Here is a 25966-nt window from a genome sequence, read left to right as displayed (position 1 = left end):
TTTGCCACACTGACCAATGCCACTTGTACACTGTAATTGTTTCTGCTGCACTGGATGAAAATAAATGCAATAAAGAGTATTATATTTATGGTGAGGAAGTTGATGACATACTTTAGCAAGTAGATCGAGAAATTATTCTGCAGTGCCAAGTCTTTTAAATAGTTTCTTCCCTTTGGAGAGCAGTCCCTTTTTCTTTTTGGAGTATATGTCCAGTGGGCCCCTGATGGGACTGTCAGGCCCCATGGCGGCAGGGCCCGAGCCAGGAATGTGTGGGCACACTGTGGGAGAAGCAGCTCTTCTGGGTGGACCCGATTTTTCCAACGGAACCTAATGGGAGACCCGTAAGGGACAGTTCAGGGTTGTTAAAAAAAAGCCAGCCGCCGCACCCGCCAGTCATTACTCCCCCAGTCCACTTAGTCCTTTCTGTCTCAGAAGGGCCATCATAGCTCTGCATTTCCCCAATGCTACTGTATTTCCCTGTTCTTGGCAGCTCACATCAACTGCTCAATTCTTTTTTTTCTTCTTTTTTTGTCCTGTGAACTGAGGAATACCCCTTCCCTCCACTCCACCTCTCTGTTATGTAGAAATAGTCTTGGTCCAAACTACCGCCAGTAAGCTACAGCACCACAGAAGGTAAGCAAGACAGCTCATATCTTCTCACTTCATTAGCAACAGAGTCTATCCAGACAAAATGACAAGCCAAGGCAAGGGCACACAACAAAGAGATTCAGCTGTACGGTATTACAGTTTAGCACAAATGAGACATGTTCATAACACATTCACTTTTCTTCCTCTTAAACATATAATCACTCATACAACTGGGGTAGAGAGTAACTACTAATATCTAAATATCACTTTTTGTAATCATGAGCTAAAAGGCTCTTTGAAATTGCACTTTGGCGGTATGGTTTAAGATTTTGAATATTAGATACAATGCAGAACTATATTAGATACAATGCAGAACTGTAACATATCAAAGTCCAAATTATTAATAAGTGTAAATATGTGAAAATATTTGAAAATGTAAAGCTTTTATATTAATAAAAGCTTAACATTTTCAAATTTTTGACAATACATTTTTCATCAAGTTAACTTGATGTGATCTTGTTTCCAGTTTGTTTCCCGTCTCTGCATAAACATGTCAGCAAACGTTCTGCCATTTTACATCATTGCTTCAATGAGAGAGAAAACGTGCACCCTGCTGTTGATTTAATAAAGATATAATACTGACATTGGCTGGGTTTCCCAAAGAACACTTCTTACACCATGGTGTAAGAAGTGTTCTTTGGGAAACCCAGCCATTGTCATTGAGTAGATTTGAGTGGTGTAGAATGAGAATCACTAACGTTTCTCACCGTTTGGATTATATGCGACTCAGGGTGCACCTCTTCAGGAAAAGGGGAAGGTATTTGTCTAGATGTCAGGAGTAAAAGTTTAACCAAATTACAGTGGGTAATTGAGGGGTGTGCAACAGATGGCCTTTTAGCTAACCATGAGTTACAGCAGGAGACTTATTAGGGTTAATTTATACTTCATCACACGACCGTGTCGATTGCCAAAAATGGCGTGTTTTCAATTTATGAAAAAAAGTGTCAATCCGGTCATGCAACAAAGTATAAATATTAGCATTGGACAGTGTGGGAGACGGACATTGTCATGTACAACACTCTGAAGACAAACAACTGAAGATACCATACAGTACTTCCTCTTTAATGCATTGGCTGGGGTTGTTATCCTCCAACAAACAAGCACAGGCAAGATTTTGAGGGACAGAGGAAGGAAAGGGTCTAAAACAACTAGATAGCTGTGAACACCCAATGATTCATATTGTGTATGGTGTTGCATACCAGAAACTAAGGTTACCCATGTCATCTGCATTAGACGAGGAGTGCGTAATCTTGGTATCCTCAGTTGCTCACTTACGTGACGGAAACACAGCCTTTAAGGTGTGAAATGAACACTCTTCTTCTGTTTTGCCAAGCGGGTGAGGAAAGAAATAAAAACAAACAAAAATATGTGGTGATGGCATTTCAATAATCTGTACTGTGAAAAATGTCAATTGTGAAACAAGGAAATAAACATCTGATGACACCTGTTGATAATCAAACAATTGCATTATTTGTTAAAACGCAAAGATTCACATCACGTTTACAGTTCAGAAATGATGTATGTGAAATTATTCTTTGATGGCAACTTAGGCTAAGTGATGTTTTGTGAGCTACTTCACAAGAAAGCAATATACAAAACAAGGCTTTCAGGAGCAGATACAAAAGTACTGTACTAGCCATCTTTTTCTTTTTATATATATATATATATATCTCTATATATATATGTATGTGTGTGTGTGTATATAAAAATGTTCAGGGAGAATCCATGCATCTTAAATATAGAACATGCTAAGCTATAGACTACATAGTTGATCTTTCAGTACATTAAAACTATTTACTCTATTAGAAATTATTTCGGATCGGAACACAGAATATTCATAAAGCATCTGTTACAATGCAAAATATGCATGTGCAAAATAATAAAATTAAAATAAATTAAATTTTCAATAGACCACTCCCTTTCTTTTCAAGACACAGTATGAATAAAAAGTCACAGGTCCATCGCTACCTCTTCCTCCATTAAATAATGCTTTATGAATAAAGTATATCCATTTATTTTTGTTTGTTTGTTTTTTTGTTTTGTTTATACAATGCATATCTTTCACAGCAGTAAACATGAAAAATAAAAGTACCTCTGTCAAGTATTAGTTTTAGAATGTTCTCTTTTTTTTTCTTATCATAGATCTGACACATCTACTGTACAGTATTTACAGTAAAGCAATGGTCCAGACAGAGTCAGACTTCCCATTGTACTTACAGCAATGAAACACACACAAGCACAGACACAGGAAAAGAAAAAAAAACCCAGAAGGAGATAAGAGGAAACTGAAAAAGAGAGTAAGATGGATGACAGAGGGGCTAGTACTGCGAAGGAGCATGTACCCTTTTGGTCTTTATCCGTGCTGGAGTGTCCTGGGGGTATCGAGATGGTGTGTCTGTGAGAAAAACCTCTACATCGTCAGGCACTTCTTCTAGAAAGTTGGAAGGAACAAGTCCCTTGTGTCCATTGAGCTCACCCTGGAGGGTACAGAGAATACGAGTAAGAATCCCCGGGTCACATGCACACCCCGCACACACTGACTGGAAAGGGAAACGCAGCGAGAAACAAAAGAAAAGGATATACAGTGCCAGTTTAACCGCTTTCTTGGTGTCCCTATTTTGGACATGTCATTAAAAGGTATATTCAGTGATTTCACTTAATTAAAATATCATTAAAAAAAAAATTGTTTGGATAATCCTCCCTACTGTGCTGACCATATAAGTAGTTCCTCCCTGTCCCCAGTTAACCCCTCGGGTCAAAAAACCTTAGGTTTCGTTTTTGGCTAAGGTTAGCCAGCCTTCATCCAATCAGAATGAGAGGGGCCTTCTTCCACTCATGATCGAATTGGCGCGGGCCTTGGTGCACGTGCTGTTGGCCTGTTGTGTCCCCCCCACTGTAGAGATGCACATCTTGTTACCGGGGCGGACCGGGTTTTTTTCCCAAATCACCCAAATCACTGAATGCTCCTTTAATGTCAACAACATTTTCCAAAAGTTTGGAAAATAGCTGGTCCTTAGTATAATGTTTGAAGTTGATCAGTTGGACGGTGGTCAAGATATGCGGGGGGCATACACACTCGTACACAGACACAGAGAGAGAGATACACAGGGGGGGGGGGGGGGGGGGGGGGGCATTAAATAAATGTAAATAAATGTATCAACCATAAAAGTGGTACAAAATATGTATTATTTCAAATTACAACCTTTTCAAAAAATGCATAAAAAGTACACAATGACCCGCACACCGCCTGCACTTGCGTTGCATTGTGTACTTTTTGTGCTGAATACGTTGAGCCCTGCCTACGCAATACGCACCCATCTCTGAGTGGATCAGGTGTGCATTAGCCTGGCCCAGCCACCTTGATTTCTTAACCCCATCTCACAGAAATACGGCGAAATAGCACGGAATTGCAATTCCGTGCATACATGCCTAGAAAACCTAAAAATCTGTAATATTACACGATACTGTTTTGATGGCGACGGAGGCGTGGTTTCACTAGTACGGAGGTGCCCTTTTGGGGCCGCTCGGTGGTGTCTCCCGAGTCCCGTGGCTCAAGTTCAGTAGAGACGGCGCCGCTCCATCATCGTCTATGGAAAGGATTCATACTACGGATTTTGGGGTTTTCTAGGCGTGTATGCACGGAATTACAATTCCGTGCTATTTCACCATGTTTGGGTGCATGAGACTGGGTAGGATTATTGGTATAGAGGGGCGGGTGCCGCAGGGATCAATGCGTTGGATCATATTGGTTCACCGATCCGAGCGCCCGCCCACCCTCCGCCCCTCCCCTCCCTGGTAGAAAACAGCGGACAAGACTGATGTCACCAAATTTGGAGCGACGCCCCTCTGCACTGTAGTTCACTCCCACTCCTAGACCAGGAAATGTGTCTCGTTCCCCCAGGCTTTCATTTTTGAACGGTTGCGAACGAAAATAAAAGCCTGCAGGGTACCGAGGCTATGTGTGAAATAAGACTTTGTTTCCTAAAATGACAACATTTACCATAAGAAACATGTTTAAATTAATTGTAAATTGCGTTTCGCTTTGGTAATCCACTGCAAATCCAGCCCTCCAGTTGGATCAAGGTAATCCTGTTTTATTTTTTTATCAAACTGATCCCAAACCTTCGTTTTAGTTTTGAACTACCCATTTTGAAGATTTAATCCAGATTAACCCATTTTGGGCGGGAACCCCTTTTGGTGTTAGCATTATGTTATGCTTTAGCTATTGAAAAATAGCAGATCTACAAGCTCATAGCGCGCCACCGAGTGGCGCGCTACGAGCTTGTAGGTCTGCTATTTTTGAAACATAGACATAGAAACAGCTTTTTCAGAAAACTGTCAGGATGTAGAAGACATTTTTTTAATCTGATCTCAGGTCGAAATGGGTTCAAGTTTGGATTGGATTTCCTGATTTGACGGATATCAGAGTGATCCCAATCCAGATTTGTGGTTTTGAACTCCCCAAAAATCCAAATCTGATCCGATCTGATAGGGATTAAAAGTGTTGAACTCCTGGGCCCTGAAGTTGTCGTTATTTTCACATAAAGTAACAACTGGAGTAAGGTGCCCATTGTGTTACTGAATTAGAAAAGAATCATCAGTTGCATTACAGTTACTGCAAAAAGTAGTGGAGTTACGGTAATTTATAAACACGTTAAATCGCATCTTGCAATGGGTCTGGTCCACAAGATTCGATACTCCACCAAGATACCCATGTACCTGTCTAGATACTTCCTTAATGTTAACGAAGTCCACACCCACAACACCAGAGGGAGTGCAACGAACCATGTACAACCCAGATTCGGCACAAACAAAGGACTAAATTATTTTCGCTGCTATGCCACCAAAATGTGGAACGCCCTACCAACAGTCATTAAGACATGCGAATCCCTTGACTCCTTCAAAACCGCTCTCAAAGGGCACCTACGGATGGCTGCAATTCGAAACTGGCCCCCGTAAAATCTGAATCCCCCCCCACCGACCCCCCCCCCCCCTCCCCCTCACTGTATATGTTTCTTTTCCCTTTTTACCTCCATTATGATGAATTCCTGTTCTGTTCTTTGTCTATATAGAAGTGTCTATTTGTACGTCTCTAAATGTTTTGATGAATTGAACATGGTGGACCCTGTTGTAAACAAGTGTAATGCTTAATTGGGTCGTCCACTCACAGTTAACAGCCTTTGTATTGAGTTTGTGCTTGAAATGTACTGTAATTCTGCAAACTGTTAATACAATTTTCAATCAATCAATCAAAACGCTGTTCAGCATTAAAGATTCCTTCTTCCGTCTGAATATATAAGAAATTAATGAACATACAAATCAATACTCACATAGTAAAAGCCATCTTCATCTATTTCAGCAAAAACGTTTATGACATCACCGGCACAGAATGTCAATTCAGCCTGTCAGGGAAAGAGAGTATTGAGATATAATTACGTTTAATAATAATAATAATTATGTTTTTTTTCCTTTTTCTCACAGCACCTTGGGGTTTGATGAAGGACACACCTTCTAGGGTCTGATTAGTGTGAAATATTGTAGGGGTTAATCGAACTAATCGATTATGAGAAAGAAATGTGAATACAAAAACTAATAATCACATTTTCATAAATGTTCAAAGAAATCAAAAATAGTGAAAATCACTAGTCAAAATGTCACAACACATTGCATTGTGATCTTATAGATCGACTATTTTGTGGTACACATTGTACAACAACTTTTAAAATATTGCTAAAGAGATTAATTAGACATTTATTTTGGATACGTTGATATACTGCATACATATATCCGTATAAATATACACGTTACAAAACCTGCTTCTCGATTATTCAATAAATCAAAAAAGTAATAAATGGAATAATCGACAAGAAAATGATCGATAGTATTGTAAAAATACTGTGCTTCCTTCTCCATATCAACATGATGCATTATCAATCAATCCAAGTGTTAATTCAGTCTCAGCAGACAGACTGTTGCAACCGCCAATGCATCATATGTTGTTGTGTGAAGAAGACAAGAAGATTGCAACACACAGAGTACATGTCTCCTACTGGGGGTGTTGGGGGGGTGTGTGGGGGGGGGGGGGGGGTGGGGAGGCTCTCTGGATAGATCACACACACACACAAACCAAGCAATGTGGTTGTACTGTTGTAGGAGATCTGCTCAACACAAAGACCAAACCGAGGAGGAGAGATGCTGGTTCAGGCATGATGCATGAGGGACTGTGTTCATGACTACGAGAAAGAGAGGGGAGGGGAGGGTCGGAGCGCTTGGAGCCCATTATCTGAAGCCCACCTTTTCTACGCACTCACTACAGGGTAACAGGGTAGAAACCAGTGGTGGAAAAAGTACTACATTTCTTTACTTAAGTAAAAGTATCAATACTGCAATACTGCACTTTGTTACAAGCAAAGTTCCGGTAATCAAAATGGACTTGAGTAAAAGTTTTTTTTTAAGTATTGGCGTCAAGATTTACATAAAAGTACGAAAAGTAAAAGTACTCATTATACAGAAATGTTTCACAAGTTATCATATGCATAAAACAATCTTTTGAACATCTACATCTAAGTTCACGATCAGCAATTTTCAAATAGCAAAAGTTGATGGGCTGAAGTGGTTAATGCATGTTTTGTAATAATAATTCATTCTACAAAGTAACTAGTAACTAAAGTTTTCAAATAAATGTAGTGGAGTAGAAGTACTAAAAGTATTGAAAATTGTACTAAAAAGTACAGTACTTGAGTAAATGTACTTAGTTACTTTCCACCACTGGAAGAAACAAACACACACACACACACACACACACACACACACACACACACACACACACACACACACACACACACACACACACACACACACACACACACACACACACACACACACACACACACACACACACACACACACACACACACACACACACAGAGAGAGCAGACCACATGTCCTCCTCGCTCTCACTCACCTCCTCATTCAGTCTGTGGCCCCCAAACTGTCGGTGGCAGTGCCAATACAAAGGTGACAATGAGTACAAACCGGCAGGGGGACATGGGGCCATCAGTACAACATGGGACAGTAACTTTAACACTGACTGACTGAGAAACAGTAAGTCTCATACACAGAGTCAAGAAGCAACATAATGAAGAAATAACAGAGTTACGTAATTACATTACAAACTAAATTTAACTTACAGTACGAAGAAAAATGTTATATGTCAGTTATGTTGACTGAATTCCAGTTACTAATCAAAATACTGGTGATTACAAAAGGTTACACTCACATCATCTTTCCACAATAAAAAGCAATGTAATAGCAAAATCAAAAACAATATGAATATGTCCATGCTCTATGTTTTATGTTATTGGCAATGGTCAGGGAGGTGTTTATACAACAGGTAGTTTCGAGGAAGCAATCTGATTGGTTGAAATAGGCATCTACCCGTGCTTCAAACGAGCATGATGCCATACCTAATCAAAACTGTGCTGATGAGACAGAGTCTCGCAGAGCAAAGCCGGCTGAGTGGCTAGGCTAGCAGTTTGTGGTTGTAGTGGCTAAATCTGGCATTAAAAAATTATGAATTTCTATCGAATATCTTAGTTACAATGACATTGAGTTGACGTGTTTTTTAAGGGTAACTGTTGTATAATTGCAATATTACACTCGAGGGTGTGCTTTACCTAGATGAATGGCACTTCAGTGCTGACTGCATCACTGGCCAATAATCACGGTAAAGCACACCCTATCGTGTAATATTGCTTAATTATGTCCTCAAGCAAGAATGCCTAGTGTGACAACCTTGATGTTATATTTGAGAACTTTCATTTATCTAGAATGTAATCAAATGTGTCAGTTTTATATTAGTAATACAACAATATGTTATTACTTACCGGTATTACTATTTCATAAGTAATATAATATTTATTAAAACAGATTACTAATATAATAATCAGTAATATAATAGGTATTAAAACAGACTATTAATATAATAATCATTCATCTGTAATGGGTTACATTTAAAAGGTAACCCTCCCAACCCTGTGGGAAGCTCATATTATACACGGTGTCGTGTTTCCAATCCTATAACATATAAACAAACAAACAAATCTATGTCTAATAATATGTAGTATGCACTTAGCCAAATTGGTCTTAAGGATGTGTGTATTCCCAAAAGCACACATTTATGTAATTGTATTAGGGGACTACGCTGGATAAAACTGTGTGCAGTTGGGTGCCACCGATATTGTCCCTTATTATTTGACCCATTTAGGCCTGACCTCAAAATTAAAAAAAAATCCTTCTAAATCCTCCAGTTTTCTGAAATAAATATTTTCACGATTTTTCAAAAATAGCAGACCTACAAGCTCGTAGCGCGCCACTCGGTGGCGCGCTATGAGCTTGTAGATCTGCTATTTTTCAATAGCTAAATTATAACATAATGTTTAAAACACCAAAAGGGGTTCCCGCCCAAAATGGGTTAACTGTCCTTTTGCGCAGATCACGCAAACCTCAGCAAAAAGAAAAGGACAATATCGATGGCCTCCAACTGTATGGAGAGAGAAAATGTCATGATGAAGACAGTAAAGATCTGTCGCTGAAAGAGTAGAGTACCTCTACATCGACATTAGGAGAACTCTCCCGTGGGTCGTAGTCATAGAGGGCCACCATTCTGCGTGTAGACATTGGGTGTTGACGTCCACTTCGCCTGTTCCTCTCTAGAGACAAAGGGGAGAGGAAGGGAGTGATCAGTTGAAATAAAAAGTAAACCCTGTTGAGATTGAGAACATGACATTTATTCCGAAGCCTCATGCAGCTGATGATGAGTTTGTTTAGCCTATGGTCGTATCGCATTCTGGGCTTAGGTCACAAGATGGTCTGGCTCACAAAGAGAACTACTGCTATGATCATAATGAATGGTTTTTGATTGTGATGAGCACATTACGGATAAAGGCACGCACGCACGCACGCACGCACGCACGCACGCACGCACGCACGCACAAACACACACACAGTGATTGAAGCAAAGTTTGGAAAAACAAAGCGTGAAGATGTAGCAGAGGGAAGAGGAGCATTTCACTGGACACAGACCTCTCTTGGATTTTCTGGATCTGCGATTTATTGAGCGGCCATCTTTGAAACGGTCGCAGTTCACTTCACAGGAGAGCAGAGACAAAAAAGTTAAAATTAAGAAGGAAGAGTAAAGATCAAGAGAAAATACAGTTCCATATTGCGGAAAGCTGTCCAGGTAGAGGGGAACAGCAAAGTAAGAAGAAAGGGGTGGAAAGAAAGAGGTTCAGCCAATGAAAGGGGTTCTGACCTAATTTCTCCACAGGAGTGTTGAGCGGTAGAAAACCCTGTTTGAGCAGCTGGTCCATCATCTCGTCATCCTCCGTCTGGATCTCAGAGACCATGTTACAGGGGATCAGACCCGCACGATCACGAACCTGCGCCCTGTAGAACCCGTCTGTGTCTTTATTCCCAAACACCTGAGGAACACAAACCAGATCGCAGGAGAATAATCAATGATGCTTGTTTGGTACTCCTAATTAAGCCCACTTTATACATTGTCGTACAACTGTATCGATCACAGAAAAGAACAGATTTCCCCTGAACAAGCATGTAATCCTAGATAAGCTGCGACTCACTCTCGGTTTGCGCTTGAAATGTTTGGACAAACAGACAGACTGTTTTTTTTTTTCAAACATAGACTTGACTGTCACAAGACGTAATTTCTGAAAGCCAGACGTTGGAGGGGCTAGCACCCCTCAAAAAAGAAATGAAAAACTGCAGCCTAGACACAGAGATTAAATTCTCTGACAGTGAGTGTGAGTGGAAGCCTTACCTTTATGATCTGTCCTTCTTTGAAAGGCAGCTCCTCGTCAGCAGCATCCGGGTTTGGGGACATGGACAGGGGGTCATAGTCAAACAGGGCCACAAATATACGGGTTAGCTCTTCTGGTTCCGATTCCTCATAGTACTCAGGAGAGCGCCGCCCCCTCCCATGTCCGTGGCTACGGCCGCCATAGCCGTCTGAAACAAAAAGAGAGACCTCTGCTGCTACTACCTGCCTTCCACAATGATGGCAGGTAGTATAGGCACTGATAGGAGCAGAATATGATTGTTTGTTAGAGCTGACAGGGGACAGGGACATGAGACACAAAGAGCCAGAGATCAAACGATACAAAATAGTGCCTTTGGTTTAATGTGCTTCGCTTTCAACCGCTCAGTTGAGTTGTGATCATATATTCAGGAAACCTTTAGCATTATATATATATATATATATATATATATATATATATATATATAAACACATCTGATTTCTGGCTTGATAGACACTCCTCTTTACAGAACGACTTTACACTCCAGCTTAAATTATGCTTAGAAAAGAAGTGTGCAACGTGTTGCTCGACAAAAATATTTGTAACTGAAAAGGTCTTAAGGTAAGTTATGTTTGTTGAGCGACAAATCGCACCACACCTTTTCACTGAAACATAAATTAGGCCATGGTGTTGTACACACAGAAACATTGACACAAAGACCAAGGTGGGAAGGACATGTCAAGCCAAGTCTTTTGGTGCAAGGGAAAACTAATGACCATGCATGTTAAGGGAATGGAGGGGGACTAACGTTGCACTACCGTTCATTGCTGTTTCACTGCCATATCTCACAGAGGCTTATCTCATGCACGCTTTCCTGGCATATAGGCAATGACGTTTGTATTACGTATCAATGCAGGGACATGCTTTACATGTCTGGAAACAGTTGTTAGCAAATGAATGAATAAATAAATACATCGAGAGACATTCCAAAGAGAACTCAGAAAATCAAATACCACAGCAGTTCGTGGCTTCGCAGATATCAGTGGGACAGTGAGGGGAAAGGGTGAACCTGATATCAATGAACCATGCTTCTTATGGATCACCATGTTAACTCAAACGTTTCAATGGCAGAATTCTGGACTCGGCATCGGTACCTGTCGCAGTGCGGCCAAAAGTGAACCAATTACAAATGCAGCTTATGGTGAATATTTTTTAAATTAAATTCATGTTAGAACACTAGATTGAATTTGATGGCAGCAGGTTTATGAGTGGTTGATGTTGTGATACCTACCAACAAGGCAACAATGCACTAACTCATCCAATGATGTTTTCTTTCCTTCTCACTGTTGGTGAATAACTTGTCATGCAAAAAAAATAAAAATAAATTAAAAGAGTGAAAAGAGGCAAATGGTCTTGGGAGGCAGGAGGAGAAGGAAGAGCAGGGTTTGATAGGCAGCATGGACGGGAAGGGTAGTTTGGTGGAGGATTCCTGGGACAGAAGCTCTAAAGGGAAGGGGGAACATACAGTGGAGGCCAGGGTGATTCTCATTGTCCAGCCACGGGAAAAGTGGCCATCTTGTCTTCTCCCGTCAGCTTGGAATCTGCTAAACTAAAGCTAAAAAAAAACATTGGCTACCAGAACAACTACCATTCCAGCAACGAACTCAAAACAAAAAGGTTTTCTTTTTACCCCACTGCTTTTTTCCCCACCCTAGTTATTTGTTAAGGTGAATTATCATCTGGAGATGAAGCTGCACCACATACCATATTGATGCTCTGAGGACATAGGCCATATCCTGCGTCGAGCTACACTGCCATAGTAAACATCCGCCTTGACAGGTGAGAGGTTCCCCTCACTCCCCTCACTGTTACTGTCCATGGTGATCTCTACAGAAGACACCAATCACAATGTTACGATCAGAGACCCCGCCCGATCCCCAAAACACACACTCTGCACTACCGCCCTTTTCAAACATGCGGAGGGGCCAGGGATGAAGGCGGCTGGGGGGTGGGGGGGGGGATGTGGCTGGGGGGTGGCAGAATACCACAGGTTTCACTCTGGAGTTATTTGGTGTAAAACAGCAATGCTTTTTCACTATTGTGACAAGAGAGGAGGCAGGGGTCCTGATCAGGTGTATAAAGCATAGAAGTACGACATAACATATGATGTATCTCCAGCGGTTCTCTGCCAAACAGCACATGAACAGTTGGTGAATACTGACTCATAATGAAGATGAACAGCTGCTGCAGTGTTACACTGGTCTACAAAGTCATTTAACCACATGAACCCTGGCTATAGGCCTAATTCTGGGGGGGGGGGGTCTGCGAAAACAGCCGATCTACAAGCTCGCCAGGCATCACATTGTGACGCATTGTGCGCTTGTACATCTGCTATCTACAGCAAAGAGATTTGGTGTAGAGGGAAATACTGGGGGACCTCAGTCAACTAGGGTTTAAGTGGTTAAGCTTCATGTTGTCTATGCCAGTGGTTCTCAACCTTTTCAGGCCGCGACCCCCAAAATAATCCTATTTGAACTGGGGACTCCCCAAAATAATCATATTTGAACTGGGGACCCCCCAAAATAATCATAATTGAACTGGGGACCCCCCAAAATAATCGTATTTGAACTGGGGACTCCACAAAATAATCGTATTGGAACTGGGGACCCCCCAAAATAATCGTATTTGAACTGGGGACCACCCAAAACAATCGTATTTGAACTGGGGACCCCCCAAAACAATCATGTTTGAACTGGGGACTCCCCAAAATAACCATATTTGAACTGGGGACCCCCCAAAATAATCATTTTTGAACTGGACCCCCCAAAATAATCGTATTTGAACTGGGGAACCCCCAAAATAATCGTATTTGAACTGGGGACTCCCCAAAATAATCCTATTTGAACTGGGGACCCCCCAAAATAATCATATTTGAACTGGGGACCCCCCAAAATAATCGTATTTGAACTGGGGACCCCCCAAAATAATCGTATTTGAACTGGGGACTGCCCAAAATAATCGTATTTGAACTGGGGACCCCCCCCAAAATAATCATATTTGAACTGGGGACTCCCCGCCCTGACAAGCACTTGGAATTGTAGCAGTTGAGCCATTACATTCAGTTTGACTCGGTTCTACAGATACAGTAAATATTGTGAAAATAGCAGATCTACAAGATTAGCCTCACATGGCCAGACTATCACTGCCGAGGGCAATTTATTTTTGCACCATCAGACTTGTGTCTGGCCACGCAAGGCCACTACATGCTCACTGTGTCTGGCCACGCAAGGCCACTACATGCTCACTGTGTCTGGCCACGCAAGGCTACTACATGCTCACTGAGTCTGGCCATGCAAGGCCACTACATGCTCACTGTGTCTGGCCACGCAAGGCTACTACATGCTCACTGTGTCTGGCCACGCAAGGCCACTACATGCTCACTGTGTCTGGCCACGCAAGGCTACTACATGCTCACTGTGTCTGGCCACGCAAGGCCACTACATGCTCACTGTGTCTGGCCACGCAAGGCCACTACATGCTCACTGTGTCTGGCCACGCAAGGCCACTACATGCTCACTGTGTCTGGCCACGCAAGGCTACTACATGCTCACTGTGTCTGGCCACGCAAGGCTACTACATGCTCACTGTGTCTGGCCACGCAAGGCCACTACATGCTCACTGTGTCTGGCCACGCAAGGCCACTACATGCTCACTGTGTCTGGCCACGCAAGGCCACTACATGCTCACTGTGTCTGGCCACGCAAGGCTACTACATGCTCACTGTGTCTGGCCACGCAAGGCTACTACATGCTCACTGTGTCTGGCCACGCAAGGCCACTACATGCTCACTGTGTCTGGCCACGCAAGGCCACTACATGCTCACTGTGTCTGGCCACGCAAGGCTACTACATGCTCACTGTGTCTGGCCACGCAAGGCCACTACATGCTCACTGTGTCTGGCCACGCAAGGCCACTACATGCTCACTGTGTCTGGCCACGCAAGGCCACTACATGCTCACTGTGTCTGGCCACGCAAGGCTACTACATGCTCACTGTGTCTGGCCACGCAAGGCTACTACATGCTCACTGTGTCTGGCCACGCAAGGCCACTACATGCTCACTGTGTCTGGCCACGCAAGGCCACTACATGCTCACTGTGTCTGGCCACGCAAGGCTACTACATGCTCACTGTGTCTGGCCACGCAAGGCCACTACATGTTCACTGTGTCTGGCCACGCAAGGCCACTACATGCTCACTGTGTCTGGCCACGCAAGGCTACTACATGCTCACTGTGTCTGGCCACGCAAGGCTACTACATGCTCACTGTGTCTGGCCACGCAAGGCTACTACATGCTCACTGTGTCTGGCCACGCAAGGCTACTACATGCTCACTGTGTCTGGCCACGCAAGGCTACTACATGCTCACAACGCCTCTCAGCATGTCTGGCCACGCAAGGCTACTACATGCTCACTGTGTCTGGCCACGCAAGGCTACTACATGCTCACTGTGTCTGGCCACGCAAGGCCACTACATGCTCACTGTGTCTGGCCACGCAAGGCTACTACATGCTCACTGTGTCTGGCCACGCAAGGCCACTACATGCTCACAGCGCCTCTCAGCGTGTCTGGCCACGCAAGGCCACTACATGCTCACAGCGCCTCTCAGCGTGTCTGGCCACACAAGGCTACTACATGCTCACTGTGTCTGGCCACGCAAGGCTACTACATGCTCACAACGCCTCTCAGCGTGTCTGGCCACGCAAGGCTACTACATGCTCACAACGCACCATCAGACTTGTGTCTGGCCACGCAAGGCCACTACATGCTCACAACGCCTCTCAGCGTGTCTGGCCACGCAAGGCTACTACATGCTCACAACGCCTGACACTTATTATTTGACAATTTGACCAATGTTTGACCAGTTTTTATAGTACAGTTTGTTGATTACTTTTGATGCAGTAATGGCATATTTTTTTTTCTTTTCTTTTTTTTTTATTAAAAAGGTCTTAAAAGTCCTTAAATTGTCACCTCATTGTCATCTGGGGACTCCCCCAAAATCATGCGGGGACCCACTGGTTGAGAATCACTGGTCTATGCCAGGGGTTCTCAACGTTTTTGGCCGGGGACCCCCGGAAATGCTTTGGCAATGTCTCGGGACCCCCGTCACGCCCCCTCCCGACCCCCAATATAAATTGACTGCTACAATAACCATAAACCATTTTGGGCGGGAACCCCTTTTGGTGTTTTAAGCATTGTTATAATTTAGCTATTGAAAAATAGCAGATCTACAAGCTCATAGCGCGCCACCGAGTGGCGCGCTACGAGCTTGTAGGTCTGCTATTTTTGAAAAATCGTGAAAATAAAATTTAAAAAAAAATCTTTTTTTTCTTTTTTTTTTCGAAAATAATTTGGGGACCCCCTAAAATAATTTGGCGACCCCCCCGAGGGGTCGCGACCCACGGGTTGAGAACCCCTGGTCTATGCGAGAGGGGATGTTCGGCTCACACGGGTTAAAGGAACACATCATCAATACACAACATCAATCAATCAATACACCCCCTGCTGGAGGTGGACGAGGCGTCTTCTCGTGTCATGACCTCACTAACCAATGGAGGGAATGGGCCGTCGCTGAGGGGCGTTGGCCACGTGCACAGACCTCCTCCCCGAGTGGTCCAGGTGGTCTGCTGAGCGACCGTGCGACGGCGGGTTTCCAATGATCTTTAGAGTAAGAGACAACACACAGCAATATGTTAGAGCCGGCTCCCTTGTCCATGCAATAGCAAAGCAACTATATATAAACACCAATTTACTGTAAAAACATTTAAACATTAAAAACAACACTTAACACAATTGGGGGGGGAAATAATAATCATAAGAGCAAATGTTGTGGCTTCCATTTGTCCTTAGGGGAGGAAAACATAAGAGCAATAAACCCATGGAAAGATAAATGAAATCCAGTAAACCAACAAACCATCAACTAAAGAAAACAAAATAGGAATCAACCCCCACATAACTGTATGGATTGGGATGGGGGGGGGGTTAGGCAGGGTTCAGATGTTTAGCTAAAGACCATTTGTTTTGTTTGTTTTGTTCTGTGCATGTCAGCTACCTTGATGAGAAAAGTAAGTGACTGAAAGTGACAAAGAGAATGACAACGATGAGAGAGAAAGAGTTATAGTAAATGAGCATGGACAAAAGAATGGACACAAAACAGAATGTGATGAGACATGGTTAGCTGAGCATCAGCCTGGGGGCCACTATTACTGCAGACTAAAGCCTGATTTATACTTAGTTATGCGCCAGTGTCGCGCCGAAAATAGAAGATCTGCAAGCTCACAGCGGGTTAAAATGCAATGCACTGTGAGCTTGTAGATCTGCTATTCTTCGGCATGCAATACTGGCATGCAACTAAGTATAAATAGGACCAAACATGTGAGGGATTGGATTTGTGGTTGCCCTGCTAGCAAGCCTCTGTAGTGAACAAAGGAAGAGTATTCTTTGCTTCAAAGCCAGAGAGAAGGAAAAGAGAAAATAGACCTAATATGATGCATATCAGCTTGAGGGCTGAAGCAGAGTAAATTAAATCTGCACAGACTACAAAAGGAACTGTTCTGCTGTTGTTTTGTATGCAAGGCAACTAGAGTTGCTAGAAATTTCCAGCGCGACATAAGGCTGCAGTACTAGAGGTCTAAAAGTAAGATGAGACATATTAAGCTGTCGGCTGGTGGAGAAAAGGTGAGGGCAGGGGAGGAGAGAGGAATGGTACAATCCCAATGCATTGAAGAGAAACAGCCATTAGTTGAGCTGCCATTGTCCTTTTCCCTCGGAGACATGAGAAATCAAAACATAGTTAAATGGCCTTTAGATAATCAAAAGCTTTACTTGAAAGAAACAAAAACACTCGACAATCTAAGTACGAGCAAACTAATACACACAACATAAAACATCAAATAAGAACAACCATGAACATGTAATCATAATGTAACCTTTACAGAAGATTGAAAGCAAGTGATAATGAAAGGAAAAAGGGGGATACCCATGAAAAAAACAAACCAAAAAAACATTATGAAAATAGAATGGCTGCTGCTTGCTGATGAAATGTACAGCAGAAAGCCAGAATCACACACCAGCGTCTGGTCCCGGTTGAGCCTGGACATAGACTGTGCCCTAGCGTCTCTGTGTGGACTGTAATAGGCCCTGTCCAGTTCGTTGAGCCTGCCCTCGCTCAGGGCTCCCTCCCTGGAGTAGTTCCTGGGCCCTGCTCCTCGCCCAGGGCCAAAGTGCTCCCTGTTCCTGAAATCGCCCCTGTGCACTGACGTGGCTGCAGACACTGGCACGTCACAGTAGTCCTCCTCCATGCTACACTGACGTGTCAGAGTTCTCTTTCGACCCATGGCCAGGGCCCGCCGTTCCACTGGCCCCTCACAGTGGATGATGCGTATGGGCCCCCGCACGGGGCTACCATGGGTGTAGTAACCCTGGTAGCCGCGTCCCAAAGAGCCCTCCTCCTCACTGCCACAGTCCAACCCGCTGTCAGGACTCTTGGTATTCTGGCGGCTCGGTCGGCCCAGGCCGCGCTCCACTGCCGTGTATCCATAGTGGCCATCATGGAAGCGCGGCGAGGAGGACTGGCGCTGCAGCCGCCGTGAGCTCTTACCGGGCGAGATGTGCTGGTCCTGCTCGTAAATGCGATTGCTCCTCCGCTGGGAGCGGGGCGTTCCCGGACGCCCTCCGTCCTCGAAGCACAGCCGCTGTCCCAGGCCGTCCACGCTGTCTGGCTCCTCCTCGGCCACCTCTGGGATGCTGTGGAGTCGTTTGCTCCGCAGCGACTTCTGTTTCACCACCTCCCTCTGGAGGTCCCAGCAGTCTCTCTCCTCTGCAAGATCCTGGCGCTTGTAATAAGCCTTTAGCCGTGAGAACCGGGGAGCAACATGTCCACATTTTCCATAGTTCAGAATTCAGTCAAAAATCGTTTGGTTTAGATTTGAGGGAAGATTTGTGTGGTTTTTGAAGGTTTTAGAACAGGTAGGACGCGATAATGTGTGTGAATAGAAAAATAAATTGGGGGAAAGACAAAATAAAGACAGAATTAGTTATTTGTGGTAATGCAGTAAGACATGCAGTCTCATTCCGTGAGGGGGAAATGGCATGCTCTGGACAGGAAATCTGTAATAAATGATATGTATGAGTCTGGACATTACTTGTGGTGAACGAAACACACACATAATGGGGAAAACGATCCATACTTCAAAATGAAGTGACAGCCATACAGAATAAATACTGCTGGTGAGGAGCAAACAAAACACTGAGGTTGATAAATTGATGAAAACTAATAGAATACGGAATACGCACATCACTTAGTAGAGGTGCTGGGATCAAATGTGACATCAGAAAAAGAGAAAAGAGCCCGCACACTCATCTGCTCCAAACGAGCCAAGGCTATTTATCTGGTCAAAAACTGTTTTTTGACCAGACCAAAAAAATAGTTTTTGACCTTGGCCCGCAACGTTGTCAATAAAGTATAACATTTGGAGCAGATGAGTGTACGGGTTCTTTTCTCTTTTTCTGATTAATTGATGACAGACAAATCCTGAAGCTTTGATGTGGATCAAATGAAATGAAGTGGAAAAAATTAACTATACAGTATGTGGATATGTGTAGGATAAACACCTACAAACAGAAGTGCAATGGGATCGACAAGGCCAAGGTAAAACATTTAAAGTATCTCTGCATGCCTTACTGTAATAATAAGGTTGATGTATGCAGTTATACTTCTACCTACAGCCATAAAAAAATGTGACATGTGACTACCAATTGTGCATGGTCTCTGCAGTCTTCCCTTTCTCTCTCACTCATTCATTGTCTACTCTACATCTTTCCATATGGGGCCAATGATGACAATGTTTTGCGGCTGTGTGTGAGTACGAAAAGGCACAGGGCAATGGCGGGAAGGAATGTCAAAAGACTGTCATTACTATGGTGCAATTATGTTTAAATCAGCAGTTACGGTTACAATTTGATGTTGGTTTTCGCTGCCACACACCCGCTTTACATGTCCTTTGTGAGAGGAATTACGTTGGCAGTCAATTAAAACTGAGAATGAACGTCACACAGCTATATCTGAAAGCTGGCAGACCATGCCAGCATAATCTCGGGGAAGACACTGATGTGTGTGTGACAATCTCCATGAGAGGGAGAGAGAGAGAGAATAACATTTAACATTAAATTAAGTAGGGATGTCCTGATCAAATCAGCCAAAACATGTTTCTTTTCAAATCCAGCATGATCATTCAGCTAGTCTTGAAAACAAGTAAAAGACGATGCTGTATTAGTTTTGGTGCAAGCTTTGTAGATCATCTGCACTCTAAACTCTGTAAAATGGGCCAAAGATTGAAAAGTTAAGGTGCTAATATAATGTCAGCTTGCACACACAAACTGAACCTTTAGTTGAATTCATTGAGTCGCCAAACTGCAATTATAAATGTTTGAAAATATAGCTGTCGGTGACCGATTTGTAAAATATTTGAGAATTGAAGCGCACGCACGCACGCACGCACGCACGCACGCACGCACGCACGCACGCACGCACATATGATCTCCTAATGGAGATAATAAGCCCACACAAATTCAACAGAACACTAAACTTAAGCTACTATATGAATTGAATTTGTCCTTTACCACATATATTTGTTAGTCAAACTAAATTGCCTACATTTTTCCACCCCAGATTTTTCATACAGATGGCGATAGTTTGGGATGCATGTACAGGTACAATGATGTCACAGAAGTGACTTATGAACTGATGGCAACATAGAAACAGGTGCATGTTTGCAACAAAGAAACAGGAGATTCAACATTGATGCGTTTCAACCACACCAAATCTTGAACACTGTTACTGTACAAATATTTGCTGACAAACATAAATCATTCACATCAAGTTTTCTTTTCCTCATAACCTCTCCCATTACGCTGAACAATAAACATCAATGTAATGTTTACTTTCACAGTACAGTTATTGGCCATACATCCACACAAAGTCAAAGACTGAATGACAAGATCACACACTGTGAAAAAGTTACCATCTACATTGACAACAGAGAAATTAAATGTTTGGACATGGGACAGACAAAGAGAAGTGAACAAATTCCATTTAAGTACTCACTTAAATGAGATTCCCATATGCACTTGATATGCCATGACCCTTTCTTTGCAAATGTTATAGTATAGGGAATAGCAGTGGGTGTGGTGCCACAAAAAAATCCTCCATTCCTTTTTCCCATAGAGATGTGCAAAAATAAATTATTTTAATTAAATATTATTATTTTTCTTCCCACAGAATCAAAGGTTTTATGGTCATGATTCTAGGCTTAAAATAATTGATATCATTTTTTTGTAAATCTCTATGGGAGAAATGAATGGCCATTTTTGTATTGGCACCAGATAACTATGCTCACTGCTGTCCTATACAACACAACTTTGATTTCAGTGTCACACTTAATATTAAAACGAATACAAAAAACATTTCGGTTTTAAGAAATCTAATGCTCATTCAGTGCAATAAATACAATGTAGCAAAAAAAATTATCGCAAGTTGGAAAGAACAGTAATTATGCCTTAGGTTACGTCCTCTATCTATTCTAACATGCAGCATGCGTAGCCATTCACATGAAAAGAAGCAGTGATAGGGATTGAATATGGGGCTGGGTAGGTGGTTTGGGGGGGGGGGGGGGGGGGGGGGGGTGCGGTGCCTAAGGCAAGACTGTGCAGCTCAGTCACGCAAAGCCACGGTGGGCCTGAATGTAGAGCCTGTGAGAAAGAAACATGGAACCGTCCTCCATACACCCTCCCTGGCATGGTTGCTTTCGTTGGGTTGCCGTTGGCTTACAGTACCTTGAGAGTGTTGTGGGAGTTGATGCTCCGCCTTCGGCCCTCCTCCAACTGCATCTCAGAGTAGAGGTCCTCCTCGTCCTCCTCCATGATGTCGGAGAGGTCGGAACCCCGGCTGCTTTCCGTGTGGTACTCCTCGCTGTGGCTGTAGTGGTGATGATGGTGCTGCTGGGGGGGAATAGAGGCGGGAAGAGGGAGAGTGACAGTTGAGGTCAAAGAGTAAGTGGTTTGTTTAAAAGTAAACATTCCCCATGCTTTTTAATGTTGCTTTTGTCACATATAAACCCTCTATACTAAGCAAATTATTACTTAGTTGACCAGGTCTGGCTCTGTACTTAGTCCCATATCTTTTCTTCAACACAGAATATCTTTGGCTGAAAATAGCCCATCTACAAGATCACACTCATCATTCTCAAAGTGACGGGTTGTGAGCTTGTAGATCAGCTATTTCTGGGGGCGAATGTTCACCCCCAGAACAGGGATGCTAGGATTCATGTGGTTAATACTGTAGGATAGTAGAGACTGGGAATTCAAATTGAAAGCAAAGCGGTGAAAGACTCCAGCATCTGGTCAGCCACCAGTTCACATTTTTCCAAAAATGCCTCAATCTCAACTGTCCGGCAGTACCACAGACTGGTGTCACCACAGTCTACACTAACTACTCTTTGTGAATTTCGACACATTGTGTCAAATGAAAGTAGGAAAATTGTGCCATTGATGCTGGTGATTTCATTAAAGGGACACTTCCCCCTTTTTGCAAAACATTTACATGTGTGTGTAATGTGGTTTTAGATATTTTAGATTTTAGCAGTGAGCCCAGTGTCTCTGATGTCATGGACACTGGGCTCACTTACTTCCTGGACTACATGTATGTCTCAGTAAGACAGCCCTCCCCCTATCCACAAGGACGAGCAGTTGCACGAAAGCATTATGGGAATTGTAGTCCAGGAAGGAAGTGAGCCCAGTGTCCATGACATCAGAGACACTGGGTTCACTGCTTAAATCTAAAATATATTTATTACACAAAATCTTCTAAACGTCATTAACATATATTCTTTTGCAAAAAGGGTGAGGTGAGGTGTCCCTTTAACTCCTACAAATATACAATGTTCTACCATAGATAGTGAATCAAACAAGCATTATCTTATTGTGTTTTGTGTATAATACCTGTCTGCCAAGCTCTGAGCCTCTCAGAAATTCATCTACCGAAGCCCCTCTTCTCCTCGCATGAGGAGAATCATAACCGTCTTCTTCCTCATCAGAGTTCAGTGAATGCAGAGCATTACCACGGTCACTGAAGATGTTCCTCTTCTCAACCTGACAGACACAATACAGGTATTTATTTAGACTTGTTTTGTATGCCATGCATGTAATGTTTGCAACCATAATTTCAATGTTTTGCTGATGACAAAACATTGTCATCATGGTCTACTGCAACTTAAGCTAGCCCATAATGGTGAAATAAGGTAATTAAGTACAAAATGATGGTAGATGCTCATCAATGCTCCAAACAGACCTCTTGATGTTTACCCAGCAGTCAAAAACGACATGTCATGATGATTTTATAATTACAAATTATTCTATTAATCTTCTGTCGATCAATTAATCGATTATTCAAGTAATTATTTCACACTGTTTTGATTCATGTTACTGTTGTACTGTACTATTGTAACATGTAACGTTTAACAACAACTGTTGTCCTCACATACCCGGTTGCCCTCGGCGAACACTCTCTGTGCAGCTTCCCTGGCCATGGCCTTGGCGATGGTGTTGGGGATGGGGACTCCCTGAGGCTGTGGCAAGATCCTCTGAGGAGAGGGTGAACGGCGTGGCTGGAAGTGTGGCGGCTCCAACGTGTGCCCACGCATGGGAGGCAGGGGCGAAGGTGAGCGCTCCCAGGGCTGGCCAGGCCGCAGGACAGCCTCGTGCTCTTTGGTTTCTGGCTCTCTGGCACTTACTAAAGGTTTGGGGTGGGGTTGAAAGTGCTGGGAAGGAGGGTGATGGGCCGACGGCGTCTGTGTTTGTGAGTGAGGCAGCGTGTGGGGCTGGGCTCGAGGCAGGGGCTGGACCTGGGGTTGAGGGTGCGTCGGGGGATAGGTGGACGGGTACGGCGGATGGGTTTGCGATTGCACTTGGTGGGGCATAGATGCAGCGGTGCGGCGGGCGAGGCGTGGAGAGCCCATGAGATTATGTGGAATGAGGGCCACGGGCGAGTCCACGGACTCCCCTTGTGCTGATAACGTCCTTACTATGACCTCCCTGGCCTCCAGACACTGGATCCTGTTCAGCTCCACAGTCACATAGTCTGCCGTAGGGTACATAACCTCTGCTATCTGCACACACAGGAGCCAGAACAACATTCTTAACTGGAGGGCAATTCAAGTGTCAGCGTACCAGTCGTCTGAAACTCCTTTTTGACCTACTGTATAGACCTATGTGCAGCTTTTGCCTCCGTCTATATGAAGCTTATTTTCTAAAGATGTACAATAACATAAATCTATCATCATGGCAAAAACTGGTGGTGAAACTGACTGAACTACAAAACAAGGTCAGTCGTATAGACCTAATAGATTTAACCCTAGCTGGAATAAGTGACAAAGTTTTATATTTATTGTAATTATAGCACCTCATCTCAGACAAATTATATATAATTCGTTTTTTGCCTGCCTGCCTCCCTCCTCCCCCTCCCTCCCCCTCCAAAACAATGTTCTGATGACTCAATCCTGAGTGGCTGGAAAGACACACATGTGAATAATACACACACTGACACAGACACGATGAATGTCTCTGGCTTAGTACAGTATGTGGGATGCAGTAATGACACACCTAAACATCACCGCTGCTGTCAAAAGAGCCAGAGAGCCTATTATTACAGCCTTGTTTGCAAAGCGCCTTACATAACTGCTGTTGTCATGCATGGGCTAGAAGTCAGTGTTCTATCAATTATGTCCAGCAGATGGCAGCACAGTCACGCTACACCGACAATGATGGGATTTGAACAGCTGACACTGGCAGAAGGATACATAAAGAAAACAGGCTTATTCGTATGTACCCCTACCTACCTTTTGTCCCTTTGTGCATACTACGTAGCCAATCACACTGGCACCATTTGAGGTCCCTGAAGGGGTCAGGGTTGGGGGTTTCCATCTGACCTGCAGCACCCCAGGTGTTTGACCACACTGGACCTGCACCTCTTGGGGAGGGAAAGGAGGACCTGGGGAACACAACATATTATACACACTAGGATAAGAAGAGAAAGTATAATAAATACCACTGGTTCTCTTTCAGGCCATGACCCCCACAATACTATTATATAACTGGGGAGTGGGACTCTGACAAGCACATCGAATGTAGGAGTTGAGGCATTACATTTACTCTGATTTTTTTTCCTATTAACTATTTAAAAAATATATTGTTTTTATGAGAGACAGGGGGTGACACGCAGCAAATTTGTTGGGATCGCGACACGATGTCAGCCCTCAGCCGTCCAGGCCAATTTGGCCAATGTTTGACCAGTATTGACTATAGTATAGTTTGTTGATAACCTTTAATGCAGTACTTTTCTTACTTACGTACTTTCTTTTTTTGAGGTATTGAAAAGGAAGGTCTAAAAGTTCTTAAATTGTCACTTCACTGTCATCTGGGGTCCCGACCCATAGGTTGAGAACCACTGGACTGAACCACTGGTGTTCTCTTTCATCAAGTGGAAAACAGATTGCTCACATAATTCTGTAACTGTTCTCATATTTAATAATCGTGACAGGATGTTATGATGATGTATGCGAGGGCCAATGTATATCTGAACATGATTTTAAAATACAGTCTAATATCTTGCCCGCATATGATATGCAGGAATATTATGTCCAGGCTCTTCAAGAGCACAATGCATAATATGCATGCATCTATTGGCATCATAATCATTATATAATTTTTTAACAGGTATGTCTCATTGACCCGACTTGATCCCCACGACCCGACTACGGATAAGCGGTTGAAGATGGATGGATAGATGTCTCATTGAGATTAAAAGAGTGAGTGAGTCTAAGAGTGACCTTGCAAGAGAACATTTTACAACAATAAACACACTCAAACAATACAAGCAGACAAATTCAACTATCACACACTACAACCAAGTGAACACAATACAGACAGGGTCAATGACACAAAACGATTTCATTGAAAGCGCCAAGACAACTAATTTGATTCTCCATTTTAAATTTCCCCATAGTAATCAGCTCTGGAAAGTTAGTTTTTGTGTGTGCTTTAAGTCAGGAACATTGTTTGTAAATGTGTTTGCCTTATTACCAGTGAATTCAAACATGAAGTGGATATGCACTACTGTATATGCAAAGATTTTCAAAATAAGTAAATTATTACAAGGAATACATGTAATTAATCCTACAAATTATGTTAATGTCATAATTTGTAGAGCCACAATTGAATGCATTTATGTATACTGTATCTATGGATTTCCCTAGTGTTTGTATTCACTAGCATTCATAAGGCAACCGTGGGTAAGTGTTGTGCCACGGCATGATTGTAAAACGTATCATTGTATCACTGATGCCTACATATAACTAAACCAATAAGAACCTTTGTGCAGGGCTACCAGTAT

The 25966-nt window shown here is 43.1% G+C and overlaps 1 protein-coding gene across 2 annotated transcripts in view; it reads right to left on the bottom strand.

Annotated features, from left to right (window-relative positions):
* Window positions 1-25966, bottom strand: part of rimbp2b (RIMS binding protein 2b) — a 42620-nt gene continuing 16654 nt past the window's right edge. The window contains exons 9-20 of one of the 2 annotated variants that reach the window (XM_079515336.1): window positions 24414-24565; window positions 23061-23684; window positions 22519-22668; window positions 21355-21519; window positions 16071-16182; window positions 10487-10674; window positions 9962-10130; window positions 9733-9795; window positions 9256-9359; window positions 5979-6050; window positions 2991-3125; window positions 1-327 (exon numbers count right to left, since the gene is read on the bottom strand). In XM_079515336.1, the coding sequence (XP_079371462.1) occupies window positions 133-327; window positions 2991-3125; window positions 5979-6050; window positions 9256-9359; window positions 9733-9795; window positions 9962-10130; window positions 10487-10674; window positions 16071-16182; window positions 21355-21519; window positions 22519-22668; window positions 23061-23684; window positions 24414-24565 (2129 nt within the window). In that variant the 3' untranslated portion in view covers window positions 1-132. The remainder of the gene's footprint in view (window positions 328-2990; window positions 3126-5978; window positions 6051-9255; window positions 9360-9732; window positions 9796-9961; window positions 10131-10486; window positions 10675-16070; window positions 16183-21354; window positions 21520-22518; window positions 22669-23060; window positions 23685-24413; window positions 24566-25966) is intronic. The other variant, XM_079515337.1, reaches the window with a different exon arrangement.

This window comes from Electrona antarctica (genome assembly GCF_951216825.1).
Source record: "Electrona antarctica genome assembly, chromosome: 12".
Classification (NCBI taxonomy): Eukaryota; Metazoa; Chordata; class Actinopteri; order Myctophiformes; family Myctophidae; genus Electrona; species Electrona antarctica.
Note: the sequence above shows the minus strand (reverse complement) of the source record. Positions and strands in the feature narration are given on the sequence as shown.